Source organism: Antrostomus carolinensis, unplaced genomic scaffold (genome assembly GCF_000700745.2).
Source record: "Antrostomus carolinensis isolate BGI_N321 unplaced genomic scaffold, ASM70074v2 scaffold1833, whole genome shotgun sequence".
NCBI lineage: Eukaryota > Metazoa > Chordata > Aves > Caprimulgiformes > Caprimulgidae > Antrostomus > Antrostomus carolinensis.
In genome coordinates, this window is record NW_010307073.1 from 135,589 (window position 1) to 151,289 (window position 15,701).

Genomic DNA, 15,701 nt, shown 5'->3' on the forward strand with positions numbered 1-15,701 from the left:
AGGCCAAAGTGTACTCTGTGTCCTGTGGTTTTTTTTAAAGCACTAATGATACATGTGCAGAGGAGGTCCAGCTTCCTCTATATAAACTTATTGTTTTATTAAAACTAGTTTTTTCACTCAAGTTTTTAAAGGAATCCTTTATTTCACATCAACAAAAGCTTCTCATGGCAGGGCCACCCCTTGGACTGTGTGGTTTAACCATTTCTGAGCTGCTCTGGCGGCTCCTGCCCGCAGGCAGAAGCACGAGGCCCCGCACCGCACTGTGCTCCCTCCGCACCGCACCAGAGGACACGAACCGCAGGTAGAAATGAAACCTGCATCGCTGCTGGGGCTGGCTCCGGACAGCAGCAGTAACTAACTTGGCGTTTTTCCGGTTGGAGTGTTGTTCTTCCTCCAGGGATGGGAGGGTCCGTGCTGGGGCTGGCAGGACCGCCTTTGCCCCCGCTCCCTGGGTGGTTCAGGCTCATGTCAGTGCTGCTGGGCCGTGGCCACTTCTAGCACCAAGTGTGCTGGACGCGGTGGTGTTTGGCCCCGGTGTCTCCCTGGACCCTCCGTGACTCCGGGTGCAGGGATGGAGGTGCAGAAGCCAGCTCAGCCCCTGGCACAGTTGGCCGCCTCTCCGCTCCCAGCCCTCTGAGGCCTCCTCCACGCCCCTGGAGCCACGTGTTGGGTCTGTTTGAGACTGGTGACACCCAGGGATTTCTGCCCCTGGCCAGGCTGAATTTCTGTTTTTTCCTGTGGGTCCCTGGCTGTGTATCTCACAGAGGGGAATGCTGTGGCCATCCAGCTCCCTGCAGAGCTCACCTGGCCCTGGGCCATGCTGATTCTCTTTGCCCGGAATCCAGGGCACTTTTGCCCACGGGAGCTTTTCTCCCCTCTCTGACACCGCTGTGGCAGGTGACCTGGCCAGCAAACCTGGGAGAAGGAAGCAACTGATTTTCTTAAAACACTCAGACGAAAATTGTTGATCAGTGTTAAGACTTTTTTTTTGTCTCTTTCCCCTCCCCTGTTATGTACGTCCACTTCCAGCACAGTTGCTGTGGAGCCCCAAGCAGCCCCTGGCAGGTCTGTGATGGCAGCAGGGGCGAGCAGGCAGGATGCCCGCTGCAGAGGCAGGGGTGCTCTGCTGCAAAATTCTGAGCCGTTGGTGCAGGGAGTGGCACACGCAGGTAGACACAAATAGCTTTTTGCCTTGGTTTATAACCCAATTTCCATCCTTCGTTGCTTGCCTTCTGGAGCACTTAGTGCCCTGAAGAACACCCAGGAGTGGAGAGAATTTGCACTGCTCAGCAGACTGCACAAGTATCTTTGCTTTAACCGCTATAAAGCTCTGGTCTTTTTTTTTTTTTTTCTTTTAGAAAAAAATATTTTATTTTTAAACACAGCTGAGTGCTACCAGGCCATCATCTTGGCAGGTACTCTCTGGGCAGCCCTGTGAAGTTTCTTCCCCTCAGGGCTTCGTCCACTGTCAGGATGTATCTGTTGATAAGATCTTTCATTTCCTGGGTGAATGGCTCAAAATCTTTTTGCTTAGCACCAGACCGCTTGAAATTCCCATCCCTATTGTTCTCTACGCAGAGCAGTCTGTCCTCTGTCACTGTCACATTCAGAAACTCTACCATTTCCTTCAGCTTGGGGATGAGGCTCTGCTTCAGGTCCTCATAGTGGACGATGAGCAGGCGCTTCCCATACTTCAGCCAGTCCAGGACATGGGAGGCCCACCAGGAAGCATAGCTGTTCACGAAATCCGGCCACTCTAGAGGAGCAGAAAACCAGGAAAATGAGACAACATTAGCCATGCTGCGTTTCAACAGCTTTCCAAATGCTTTCTTGTGCTACAAGACTGGCGTTGCTGGGCACTGTCTGATGTTGCTGGATGGATGCACGCTGGAGAATTGCACTGTGGACAGCTTCTGGCAGCTCAGCTTTGCAGCTTCTGGTGTGGATTCAGCTAATGCTTAACCCTGCTGCCCCCAGTCACCTGGACTGTGCCAGGTTTGTGGCTCTTAACAGGGCTGGGAGTGTCACTGAGCTGCCTCAGAAGCCCCAGGGGAGGGACAGGGCTCGGCAGCGGCCAGGTGGGCAGAGCTCCAACTTTGTGTCTTTACCATGCCATGTTTATAGGAGTTGAGTGGTGTGTGCACCTGTGGGAGCTCTGTGCAGGGGCTGGAGGGATGAAACACCCCAGGGGAAGACTTTGACTGAAAGCCCGTGAAGGGGTATGAGCAGGGAAGGCAGTGGGTCCCACTGGGATGGTGGCTAAAGCAATGCTTTGCCATGTAACTACAAGCAGATGCTTTCATTTCAGTGGTTTTCCTACCCTTCTACCTCCATTTCAAATGCAGACTGAGAAAAAGACAGGTTTATTTTTTAATATGTATGTAAGTAAAAAAATATAATAATTATATAGTCATATATTAGCTTTTTATTATGTAAATGCAGCAAGACATTGATCTTGGCTGGGGCTCAAGGTGTTCCTGACTTCCAAATCTGTCCAATAACATTTTTCAGCATGCTTACTAGCCTGCTTATGGGGAGACTGGATAAGGAAATAGGATTAATAGGGAAGATTCTTCTGTTCCTGGCACATGGGAGGGATTTACAGTCACCTGCCAGGATCACTGGGACAAAAATTTACTGAATTATTTTTCTGCTTCTGCTGTAGGCATTAATGATACCTCAGTCTCCATTTGTTGTCTGTGGTAATTTAAAATTTCCAAGGGCCACGATAGTCCTAGCTAAAGCTTTTGGGCTGGACAAAGAGCATTTGTGGCTGAATTTGTGGTTTGCAGGACAGGAAAGCCATTCCCTCCAGACTTTTTCTCTTTTCTAGGGGCTATTTTGGCTGTTTTTTGATGAATAGGAATTGGGTTGCGACTGACGAAAGCTGATAGATGAATTTGGGAAAGAAATGTGCTGCGACAGAGGATGCTTCCCCTAAGCCCCACAGCCCCGGGCTGTGTGGTTTGCCAAGCCACCGCTGTAACGCCGAAAACGTGAACGAGAAGAAATGCAAGCTGAGATTTCTTCTCTGCTGCAGAGTCTGAACACAGCAGTGTATTCGGTGGGGAAATTGTGGTCACACCAGCTTGCCAGTCAAATGCATGAAGCATTGCAGGCATATTCTAAAGTTTTTTCGTGTGTTCAAGGAACACTGAATCTCAAGTCCCCTCAATGCTATTATCCTTATTTATCTGCAGTGCAGTAGCACCTGTGCAGTGCTGGAAAGTTTTCTTCAGGAAATGTCATGCTCCCTTGAATCCTCCAAATCTTAAATTAGATTTCTCATGGTTATTACGTGCTACAGGGGCAAATTTTCTTCACCTCACATTGCTTGTCAAATGGGCTGTACACAGGGGTGTTGTACCTGGGTGTGTTTTCTCTGCCAAGCAGTACAATGGCAGCAATGTAGCTGTGTGCCTGTGGCCGCAGCGTTGGAGCTGTGCTACCCTCCTCTCCATGGTGGTGGATGTATGGTGAGACCACAACCACTCCCAAAGTGCAGGTCTGAGTGATTTGGGACTGATCTCGGCTGTGGTGGGACTGAAGTCCCACTGACTTTGTTTGCAGTGCTCACCCAGATCCCATTACCCCCTCCCAGCATGCTGAGACGACTGGTTTCAAACTCAGTCCAGAGCAGCAGTGGGCACCCCCAGCCCATACTGGGAGGCAGCACCTTACCTTTGCTCTTCCAGTTGCGGTCGGTGGCGTACCCCAGGTGCCCGGCGTATTTCCTGTTGAACTCTGCCATCAGGGACTTGTACGGGTTCCTTATCAACAGGATTGCCGAGTCAAACATCTCGATCTCCGTCTTGCCGCTTTCATGTGTTTTCACGCAGATTGTCCTTCTACTTCTCCAGTGGTCTTTTTCTCCTTTAAAACCTGTTTTACAAGACAGGATTGTTGGCTTTTTAATTATATGTCTGTGCCTTTTCACACTCTAAATCATTCCCTACAGTAGTGTAAAATTGTGAAAGTATCAATTAAACCCAGGACCTGGGACCAGGGCTGAATTTTATTCCTGGCCTGCCACTGACCTGCAAGGCTTATTGACTTGATTTGGTTGGGAACCATCTTCTTGTGTGCTTCTCCACGCCTGCTGTGAGGAGGACCCTGTCCCTGGCTGGATCCCCAGACACTGAGGGATGTGTGCTCAAGCCAGGCTTTCCCCCGCTGGGAAGGACTTTGTTGGCAGCTCACTGCAAAAGGACTGTTTTTTCCCAGTGCCAATGCTTGATTCTTGCCAAATATGGTGCCCCCTCAGGATACCCAGACTAATTAGTAACGTTTAAAAATTTAACCCTTGTGTTTCATGTGACACTGAAGGGTCCTACCCTCAGGGTTCAGTCAACTTTTTTTAGTCAACTGGTCTTTTGAACCAGGCTTTTAGGTGGTAGCTGCGCACATCCGTGGGCACAGCAGCACCAATGCAGGGAACGGTGCAGATTTTGCAAATTGAGAGCCTGGTTGTTGTCTTTGAAAGTATCTCCCTGTCCTGTCAGGCTCAGGGTGCTGCTGGAGCAGTCCCTGCTGCTCTCTGCGCCATGTGAGACTGCTCGTTCCAGGCACGTGTTTAAATTCTGCCAGATGTGCTCACAGTCACGGTCTCTGTTGGCTCCAAGCAGAAGGATGCCAGAGTGAGTAAGTGAAGCTTTGTGCCTCAGAAGGGCTTTGCGTGTCCCATCCCTCTGGCTGTAGTACCTTTGTTGTAGAGGGCTCCATCAAAGTAATAGCTTCCCGTGTAGTATCCTGTGGCGTGCTCTATCAAATGGCGAGCCCACGTGTTCCCAGCCCCAGGAAAGCTCGACAAAGCAACAAACACTTTGGATTTGGTGGTTAAGAACTTCCTGTCCGTGCAGCGGGTGTCTGCAAGTACAGAAGATATTTCATTGTTAGCATTGTGGCTTTTTAATAATTCCACTGACAGCTCTTGATTACAGGGTTTATTGCTTCTTTCTTCTCTATCTTACGAATGCAGGATATCAATTTGAGTCCAGTTGTGAGTCAGCTACTTCCCAAAATTAATTCAGCCATAAGAGGCCAAAGAGATTATCCTCAGAAGAGGTTTTTGCTGGTTTTGTGTTAGGCAATGCTTTTTTGATAGAGCTGTGACAAACCATTGTAGTTGCCAGCAAGTTGTGATAAAAGCCCCTTGATGCCTGTTTGTTAACGGCTATTTGCCTGGCAGGTTGGCTCTTCAATGAAACCCTAAATGTGCCATTACACCTGGAAATTGTGGGGTTTATAATACAGGAGAAACCCTCCTACTGAAAGGCTCTAGCTGCATTCAGATAAACCTCTAAGGCAGTCTCACCTGGGGACTAGACACCTGGTTTCCATACAGGCTTTTGTAAATCCTAACCTTATTTCTTAGCATGCCAATAACAGCAAAGATAGGATGAGAGCCAGTCTTGACCCTCTGTGATGATTCAAAAAGAAGCCAGGAAATAAATTAGAAATTACTTTCTTCATTCTCCAAGCATCCTTTAGAGGAAGCCATGGCTAGAAGGCACCAGCACAGTTCAGAGAAGACTGTCTTCTACTACTGATCTACACAGATGTGGGAAGTATTAGCAATTTCATGAAAGCAAGAATTCATCTTGCATGACCTTCTTGTATGTTGGTGCCTGTAGTCTATCTCTGAACTGGGAGATGGAGGCAAAAAAAACGGTGTCGGTGGAAAAAAAAGCACAGCGCCAATCCAGAAAAGCAGTTTTACTTGTTTAATTTTGAGAAGTTTCACTGAACTCTGCAAATCACTGCGTGCATAAAATTGCCAGTACCACCACCTAAATGGTTTACTGGATTGAAGCCTTACTCTCTGCTTTATTTTCTGGCTTTGAAACGTGTATGCAGATGAATATTTTGGAGGAAGATGGGTAGAGCAAAATTAGAGCCTGCAGAGCTGCCCTGGTGGCTGTGTAACATGGGGGCTGGGTGTGCGTGTAACAAGGAGGACTGGCACTGGAGTATAGGGTCCTCGTCCCGGCTGCCAGGGGTGCTGCATGGCTTTGGGTATGCCCTCCCAGGCTCTGCCTTGTTCTCCTCCATCTACAAATAATTATTTTTCCAGGGTCGGGGAAGGCTGTGCTGCTTAGTGAGAGAATGGAAAGATGCGTATTTATGAGCATGATTGCAAGGCAGGGATTTAGATAAGGGCTGTTGCCTGAATTCCTTCCTGTATTGTGATATCAACCATTGTGGCTGTAAAGTAAATCACTTTTATGCACTGCGGAAGGGCAGGGGCTGTTTCCAGCGGTGCTGGGTCAGGCCCTGGCACAGCGAGGCTGGCGCTCCTACCTTGGACCGGCGTCTGATAGACCAGGCAGTACTTTCCCTCGGCGGCACTGCTGGTGTTGTGCGTCCTGCTGCAGAGCAGCCCGTCCGCGCCGTCGCGCAGCGAGAAGCGCCCGGTGGGGTAGCCGCAGTAGCACTCCCGCCCTCGGATCACTGCCAAGGGAAACTCCTAGGAAAGAGAGAAAACAGATCAGTGCGTAAATGCCATGGCATCGACAGCCTGCAGAGAACGCTGCTGCTGTACAAAGAGAAATAAATCTTTACGAGGCCAGTGTCAAGATCAAAGCGGTGTTTGATATATCATTGTAAAGCTCACGCTTCTTATGCTGCTCCTGTCTGTCATATTGCAATTCCTTAAAAGGTGGTTTTCAGATACAAACCTCGTAAAGCTTGAAAATGCATAATATTCTGCTTTCTTCATTATTCATAAAAAATAATTTTATAATATTCCTGCAGCACCTAGTACATAATTCCACCTGTAAAACATCAGTGTAGGAAAAGTTTGTTTCTTTTTTGCCCCCCACGTGAGCATTTTGAATTGGATCATCTTTTAAACTTCCGTTTATATTCCCCCAAACTGAGGCATCAGCTGTTTAAAGGTTTGCCTTATTCAGTTGATTTTACCAGAGTTTGTGTAGAGGAAACTTGCCCTTAAATTTAAAGAATTAAAGGGAAGAAGGAAATTTAGACCCACTAACTGCTGCAGTCATGTTTAAAAATAGAGAGAAAAAAGTCAAGCCATAGAATGCATGCTCTTGGTATGACTTCTTCACAGTTTGCAAAAAGTGAATGTGTGTAAAGGGGCTGATATCGGATTTGAGAGCTGCTGTGTAGATTTTTTAAAAAACTATTTAGAAATAGGATACATAGTATTTTTTTGGAACATCTTCAGAGGGTGACAGTGAACATGGGGCTGCAGAGGCAGAGGGGACCTGCGGTGCCGGAGCTGGTGCTGAGTGAGCGAAGGGCACGCACAGCTCTGCCTGCCACGCACGCAGGGCCAGCTCAGCTCGCTCCTGGGCTTGGTCTTCAGGCACAAACACGTTGTGTTTTATGTTACCTTGCTCCTAGATAGAGAAACCTCATCTGAAATTCAGACTGACTGCTGCAAATGACACATATCGCAGCAGAGTGTAAAAATAGCAACCATAAGAAAGTTATAGGTACTATTCATTGCAAGGAAATAATTCCCAAGGAAAATTTTTCGCTGTAAGAAATTTCTTTTCAGTGGATTTGACGAAAAGTAATTCAGGTTTTGATGGAACAATCTTACCCAAACCAGGCAACAGGCTGTAAAGCAGCATTGCTGTGCGGTGGGAGAGCAATGAGGGTGGGCTGCTGTGCTAATATGGATAAGAATTAAGAAAAGTTTGAGGAAAATGTGTGCTAATTATTTGCTGAAGAAATTATCAGTTGCTTATGTGCTCGACAGGAAAAGCTCACTTACTACTTTGCTGAAACTGGCTCTAGAATTCAGTTTTTCTCCTCGTTAGCAGGAGGACTGTGGTTGTTTCCAAAGTCCCCCGACGCCTCGCTCAGCCGCGCAGGGTGCACTGACGTGCAGGGATGAGCTCAGCACAGCCAGAGGATGGCTGAAGGAGGCTCGGGGGTTATTGAGCACGGAGCATTCTATATCAACACTTTTTGCCTTTTAAAAGACTTTTGGAGTCTGGGAGTGCGTGACAGGACTGCTAAGCAGCTTATCTCTCGCTCTTCCCCACGTGTTCATCCTCTGATAAGGAGTCAAATACAACACATGTGCCATCTGTGCCCAAACAGCCAACATTTGCTTAGCGAATGAGATATGACACTGTCAAAAACTATTTACAGATTTGATCCCAGGACAAAATAGTGCTGTTTGTGCCTGCAAACAGAAATTTTCCCTTTACAATGAAGCAGTGTTTCTCCATTTGAGAAATTAATGTGTCCTTTCCTTTAAACACAGCCTAGAATGAAGACATACTTTGTACCTCATGCCAAGTGGCACCTGCAAGCGATTGACTTTTCTGGAAGGCTGGAGGTTTTGTAGAGGGTCCCAGGCAAGCCTGTGTACTGCAGAAGTGCTGATCACTAGGGTGCTGTCCTGGCTGGGGTTCAGGGTGGCAGGGGCGTGGGTGGAGGCAGGGCGGCCAGACTGACCCTCGCCTCTGCAGCCTTCCTGCTGCTCGGGCGGCTCGGGGTTGGAGTAAGGGGATAAATGGGGAGTGGGCTTCACAAGTGACAGTTTCAGAGTTTCAGTGGTGGCAGCACACGGTGCTGAAAGAAGCACGACAATAGTTCTGGGAAATGCAGCAGGATCCCCAGCATCCGTGCAAAGCGCTGTAATCAGCCGGATGGTGACTCGGACTGTCTGCCTACCCGCTGCAGTGCACAGTGATTGCAAAGTGGCATATAAAATCTTGACTTCCCATCAGTGTTTAATGAAAACTACAAGCCAGCCACTTTGCTCACCTGTGCATTTATGTATGTCCCAAGCTGTGGTTATAGCTTTTAAGTAGCCATGTAACTTTTAAGTGCATGACTAGTCCTCAGGCTCAGCACACACAAATCTGTGATGCTTCACTTCAGTTGAACACAAGTGTATTGCCAGACAAATCTGCAGGTCTGTGAATAAGCGTGTTTCTGGATTGAGCTTTCCAGCATGCAGTGACAGGCTCAGGTGTCCGTCCTGCACACAGTAACTCAGTGAGAGTTGAGGTCAACAGGACTATTTACATAAGAATTTGTGAGATGACACCTCAACAGGTAGTTTCAGCGCTGTAAGGAAGCAATCATTCTCCAATAGCAACACAGATGAGGTGATGATTCAATCACCAATTGTTTTTTATTAGACTGTATGCAAATTAAGAATTATGAGTAAATTAAAAATACACTTATCTGGTTCTAGTCTGATGGTTCTGCTAAATGCCTTTCTTTTTGAACTTCCTATACTAACTCTCCTATTTGACTGAGTTTAAATGTTTCTCTCAATTTACCAAAAAGAGTAAGAGATAGGGGGCTAATCGTAGAAGGAAATTTATCTCCCAGGTTAAAATGAGGGGTTTGGTTTATTTTAAAATGGGCACGTTCACTTTGCAACAATCCTAGAAGACATTCTTTAAGTTGTCATTGAAGGGGATATGCTAAAAAAAAGAATAAATACAATATAAAGCCAATCATGCTCTTGGTTAAAAATTCTGGCTTGTTTTACACTGTGATCTGTTGAGGCCAGGGGACAATTCCTCGGTGCACTGTAATACCCAGTGGGACCCTGGTTTGAAATACTCCTCTCTGGCTGCTGCAGTCACGTCAGCGAGGCTGTGATTATCTGCAGCAGTTGAGGTTCTGGCATCTTGGAAAGGCGATGGCTGTTCTGCAGAGATGGGCAGTTTCCTCTGCCCTGCTGCTCTCCTCTGTCCTAGTTCTGTTTGACTGGTGTGCTAATGTGGTACGTTTTGGTTGTGGTCTTTTTCCTGTCCTTCTCAGTCACCAGTAATTGCAGATGCTTCTACTTTCTGGCTGCATGGGCAGAAAACCTTGAAGGAACTATACTTCTGAAAACCTGCTTATTTAGAAAAGTCATGTTCCAAAACCAGAATGGCATGACTGGGCTTGAAAACACTGATCTCATGTTTGAGCACATCTGAAAACAACTTCTCCAGATATTTCATACCATTCTCCCAGACAGAGAAGCAATAATTAATTGCACTTCATCAATAAATATTAATAAAATGGTGTTACATGTGGGTAAACTGACACAGAAAGATTAAGATTTTTTTTCCTCACTATTAAACAATAGATTAATGGCAGATCTTGGAAGGAATTACTCAATAAGTCCTCCTTTACTGAGCATATATATGCATAGAGGATGTGAGAGTGTCTTTGTATGCATGTTTGTAAGGTACTATATACAGGGTATATGGGTGATTCACTGCAATTTCCCCCAAAGAGTTAATTCCATGATGCATTCCTAAAACACTAATGAGCTGGTATAGAGGATATGTTGACTGGGAAAACTTTCCCACTCTACCTAGTAATTAAGAAGATTTGTTGTTCATGCTTTAATAGTTTTAATCAATTTTTGTGATGCTAGAAGACAAAAATAATTGAATATTCAATGCATGAGGCTGAATATGGCTGCAGGCTAAACCTGACCACACAGTGAACCCTCCTCTGTACAAAAAAAATAAGCCCCATTGGAGTGGGGCGGGGGGGAGGAAGGGAACCAACTGCAGCAGCAACTACTAAAGCAGAGGGTGCCCTGGGCCACACATTCCCTCTTGTGAGGATACTGAAGTCCATCAGACTCCTTCAGTTCTTACATCCATGGTCTTCCTCTGTGATAAATGTGGAGGATGAGCAAAGGTGACGCTTCAGGCCAAGAGTGTGCACGAGGACAACAGATGTTAGCTTGTCCCTTCTCACCTTTTGTCCAAAAGCCAATAAGCACACAACTGACCTTATTCATTGCTTTCTGTAGTCTTATATTTTGGCATGAAGTTCTACAATGACTCTATCTTAAATTAAAATAAATTAGATTTAAATTACGTAGGTTGTAGTGAAAGTGATGTAAATTCTTCTGGTGTGGAAAGAGACACATTTGTATAACGGTATTAGGAAAGCCCACCTGCTTTCAGTGTGCTTATCTGCTAAAATTTTTCTTTGGCAGCTTTTTTTTTGTATTTAAGATTGTATCATATTCCTAGCCAAAACAGTTACACAGTGGTGTAAAAATTGTGTGTAGATACCTCAGTGTTAAATTCTCTTCTTCGCTATGGCAATGCCTGCTGCTGCACCTGAGACCAGAAGGAGCATCTTGGAGGGGAGTGGCAGGGCTGCCTAAAGCGGAGGGCGCTGGCCATGGTTTCTCCCTCCCTGCCCATGCACTGCGTGTGGCTCCCCGAGAGCCGAGTGGGGACCGGATCCCCAGAGGGCACTGAGCCACATTTCGGGTGCTGCCAGCCCATGTCCACCCTCCGGCAGCCTGTCTCCCCAGGAGCTGCAGCACCAAGGCCTCCCCCGGGTTCAGATCTGGCTCTAGGCCTGGTTTGAATGTGACACGGAAATGGTATCAATTTCCTCACGGTCTATACTTGTCACTTAGAATGGCTTTTCTGTGCATCATATTTAGTGGCATCAATCTGATGCTTTCCCTCCCTCCTTCACCATTTGAGAGAGCAGTTGGACCAGATGCATCACTGGGTATTTACTCTGATGAGTTTTGTCCTTTAGAAACTCATTTACAAATTCAAAGCTCTAAGGCACTAATCTCTGCTATTCCCTTAGTAGATTAAAATTTAAAATAACAAAAAAGAAGAAAGGATGTGAAATGAGAACTGTTCTTACTTTCTTGGAGCAAAATTCAGAGCACATCTCCACCGTCAAATTGGGCTGTATCAAAGAGGCTGGAAAGGTGTCTGTTAAATTTTCTGGAGCTCTAAAACATCCTCGATAGATAACATTCCTCCCTGCAGGGATATGAAATAGGTTTCTCTTAAGAAAACAATGTCCATAGTATCCTGCCTCTTTCACAAAGAACAATATTAAGTTCAGAAGCTAAAAATAATAAAATAAATTTTCTATTCCAAATGCTGTAGAAATAAGAGAAACCATGATATACACTAGAAAAGTGTGTTGCAAATCCTGTGGTATTGAAAGGAACACATGCCTTTAGCTTTGTACACACCACTGAAAGTAGGGCTGCAGCAAAGAATTTAAATTAAATTCCACCAGTGGAGGGCATTGCTATTGTTTGCAAGTCCCAATTTTCTTTTGAAGACATGCTTTCCCCTGAAAGACTTAAAAGCCCTGATAAAAATCTACAAAGCTTCCCATGATCCGCCCCAGAAAAGGAAAGGAATTTAAATGAATCCTGAAAGCCCCCACTGGGACCCACCTTCCTGCACATCTGCTCAGTTGCTGAGCTATCCCTCTCTTCTTCCCACTCTCTTTCTTTTCAGGCCAAGGAGTTTGCTGCAGCCTTCGAAATCTAAACTAGGCTTTGGTAAGCTGTTTAGGGAGAAGAGCGTTCTTCAAGTCTTTAGCATCACCCTCTGATCTCACCTGCTCCTGTATATGTGCCAGAGCTTGGCAGAATCGCTCCATTTTTTGGATCACTGTGATTGAAATCAGGATTTGGCCCAAATACTTGTTAAAAGCAGCAATAGAATTTTCCCTCCTGCTTAAAAGAGAAATGTCCCCTGACAGAACCAAATGAAAACACAAAGCTGTCTTGGAAACTCCTACCCTAGGTGAGGCCTTTTGCATTTGCACAGATGAACTAATGGTAATGATGAAAGAAATATTGTGTGGCTGGTTAGAAAAGAAGAAAGTCTGCATGTTGTATGCCACTTCTCTAATTCTTAGGATTTGTGGGCTTTACAAAGGTGGAAATGCCTTTACTTCACTGCTCTGTACTAACTCTTATTGACAGAATTTGCCTAGCATGACTCAACAGGGAGAAGGGTGGATTTGGGAATGAATATGGGTCTTCCGAGTCCTGGTCTGCACCCACTGGCTACCTTAAACAATACTCAGTAGAACTGATGCTGGGACTGTGCGGGATGACAGGAGAGATGCAGTGCAGTTCTGAAGGAAAAATCTGGTTCTGCATGAATTTCCTGGCAGAAGGGCCCAGATTCTCCAGCATGAGCCAAGAGCAGTCTAAGGAGAAGCTGCTTCTATGTTCTAATATGGTTCTAATAACTGTTCAAACCAGTTACTAGAAGCAATGCTGTATCTTTAGGATCACGCAGGAGATGTGAAAGTAAAATAACGCTATGCAGGTTGGGGGGAAACAGGAGGCTCCCTAGGACCAGATCACTGCAAGCACAGCACCAAAGAATAAAAGAACAGAAGTGTTTTAGCTTCTCAGGATGCTCCCAAAAGACTTCCTAATAAATCTCACACTAATATTTATTTCCTGGAACTAAATGTTTACGAACACATTTAGACTTGTTTCAGCAGGTCACGGAGAAAGCTTGAACTGCCTACACTGGCACATGGGAGAGAGCAGGGTTTGCAGAGAACCCCCGGGTCACACTGGAAATGTGCTGTATTGACGTTGTCTGCCTGCTTCCTGGGGAAGGATGGCTGAATCCTGCCCTGAGGAAAACAGCACTTGGTGCCACCGTGATCCCCGGACTTGGAGCTTCACTGCATTTATCATGACATGGGGGCACGAGTCCTGTGGCGCAGGAGCTGTGCAGCTCGTGGTGCCCGGGGAGCCAGGGTGGGAAGGGGGAGGCGAGGGACAGAGAGGGGAGCCAGCAAACCCCACGTCTGGGAAGGTTTAAATGGAGATGCCACTGGATCTGCTCTGTGTAAGCAAAAGCCTTATGCGAGGTGTGTTCTCTATACTGTGTGGTGTAAATTGTGGTTGCCGTTACAGTTTCAGAGTTACTTTCCAATACAGTCGTTCATCATGATTAATACTTCTGTTGGCCCTTCAGCTAGCTTGTGTCAGTGGGATTCTTCAAACAGTCAAATATCAGGTATTACTAAGGGCAAACAAAATAAAAATCTAGCTCCAGGCTAGACTAATTTGATGACTAATTCATTAATACTTTTAAAAAAATTGCTGCCTTTTCCTATGAAATATGTATATATATTTTATGCTGAAGATTTAAACAGTGATGCATGTCCTGGGAAACCTGCCAACGTGCCTGTCAGCCTGACACTAGCAATTTAGGTCTATGTACCTTTGATATATAATTTATATGTAGCTGGGTGGATTATTGTACAAACCTTGACTTGTCTTTAAGAAGAAATGAAGTACCATCAATACTGCACAATCTAAGGTCTTGGTGCTTCTTCTCAGCAAATAACATCCATAAGGTCTTGTGAGCTTGCCAAAAGTAAAGACTGCTCAGCTGTTTAGATATTTTATGTGCTTTGTGTTGGCCCAAAGGTTTATGTATTGTATCTCCCATGGTAGCTAAGTGAACGACAAGCAGAGTAAGTGTTGTCATCTAAAGATGAAACAAAAATCCCAATTGCCACTAGAACAGAAGTTCTTGGAAGAGCAAAACTCTGTGGTCTCATTTCTCTTGCCTAGGAAAGAGATTGGTGTGCCCCCTCTCTCTGGCCTCTATTTACTCTCCTGCTGCGGTCACACAGGACTTAACTTTGTTTAGGATCATTTCTGAGCATAGGGTGGCATTGATACGAGTGCTTTCCTGCCCTTCCATTATAAGGCACCGACTTCCAGGGTTGTTTCTTAAACACACCTGGGTTTGTCCCTCTGCAATGGATGCGAAAGGTTTTGAGCTGAAATTCTGCTGCTGTATCGGTTGCTCTGCACTGTATTTTGTTTCTTCCCTGGTGACACTAACTTCCTATGCAGCAGCCCTGTGGCAGCCACGCCAGTGTCTCGCTGCTCTGAGGCGGTGAGCAGCGCTGCTATTTCGGGGAAGGAGCCAGGGACTGCTGGACCAGCAGCAAATGGACACTGTGCCCCGTGGGCACCTTTGTCCTTTGCTGTTTCAAACTCTGGTAACAAACAGAGCGAGAGGAGCAGTGGGGCCAGCCCACGTGCTCAGCCTGGCCGAGGCTTCTCTCCCTGTGGGACAAGTGTCGCTCCTGGGGAGAGCGGCCTCCTTGCTCCGGTCGCACGCTCACTTACATCGTCTTGCTCCTGCCTGCAGCTCCTCCACCCTGTAGACAGAGAGCCGGTTCACGCCTCCGCAGACAGAGCCCTTTTCGCCCTTGCACTCGCTGTTGCACTCCTCGGGCTTCGAGGCGGCTGCTGGGAGCTTGTTCCCGCAGTAGCACTCTGCTCCGTACGCCAGCCCCGCGTAGCTGTAAGCCCTGTGGGGAACAAAGCCAGGTGCTGTGGGTACAGGCACGCCGTCTGTTCCCGAGTTCATCCCAGAGGAAGGCAGGAGCCTGTCCCTGGGCACGGCGTACGCTCCTGCCACCCTGCTCCAGAGACGCTGCCAGCCCTGGGGAGCAGCGCGGCCTCCTCGAGGAGGGCAGCCAGCTTGTACCGCAGGCGATGGCAGGGAGCGGTGCTGGTCAGAGTCTGCCCAGCACGGCCTACCCGGGCTTGGGGCTGTCCTCAGGAGGACGAGGTGGGCTTTGCCTCTTGATGTGGGGGTCTGAGCGACAGCCCCATCTCCTGCTCCATGGACGTGCCTGTGCTGTTCCTGCGGGAGCACGGCTCAGCCTTTGCCCACCCGGTGCCACTGGGGTGACGCTGCCCTCACCTAGAGCCACCGCTTCAGGTTTTGAGCAGAAATGTTTAGGATGGTTTAGAGCGACAGACAAAAAAAGCCTCTTTCAGAGGCTCTGTTATCTGGCATTTAAAGTTTGGCATTTTGGATCCAGTCAGGCAACTTTCACATGGTCTAACCAAGGCGAGGCCATTGCTTGAACAGCCGGCCCAGGGCTCACTGCCTCTCCTGAGGTGCCCAAGCCATGGCTTG

At 47.0% G+C, this 15,701-nt stretch overlaps 1 protein-coding gene across 1 annotated transcript in view; it reads right to left on the reverse strand.

Moving 5' to 3' along the window:
• Positions 1 to 1,335: 1,335 nt before the first annotated feature.
• Positions 1,336 to 15,701, reverse strand: part of WSCD1 (WSC domain sialate O sulfotransferase 1) — a 17,562-nt gene continuing 3,196 nt past the window's right edge. The window contains exons 3-8 of the mRNA XM_010165292.2: positions 14,900 to 15,084; positions 11,623 to 11,744; positions 6,301 to 6,466; positions 4,702 to 4,866; positions 3,682 to 3,882; positions 1,336 to 1,756 (exon numbers count right to left, since the gene is read on the reverse strand). Of these exons, the coding sequence (XP_010163594.1) occupies positions 1,404 to 1,756; positions 3,682 to 3,882; positions 4,702 to 4,866; positions 6,301 to 6,466; positions 11,623 to 11,744; positions 14,900 to 15,084 (1,192 nt within the window). The 3' untranslated portion in view covers positions 1,336 to 1,403. The remainder of the gene's footprint in view (positions 1,757 to 3,681; positions 3,883 to 4,701; positions 4,867 to 6,300; positions 6,467 to 11,622; positions 11,745 to 14,899; positions 15,085 to 15,701) is intronic.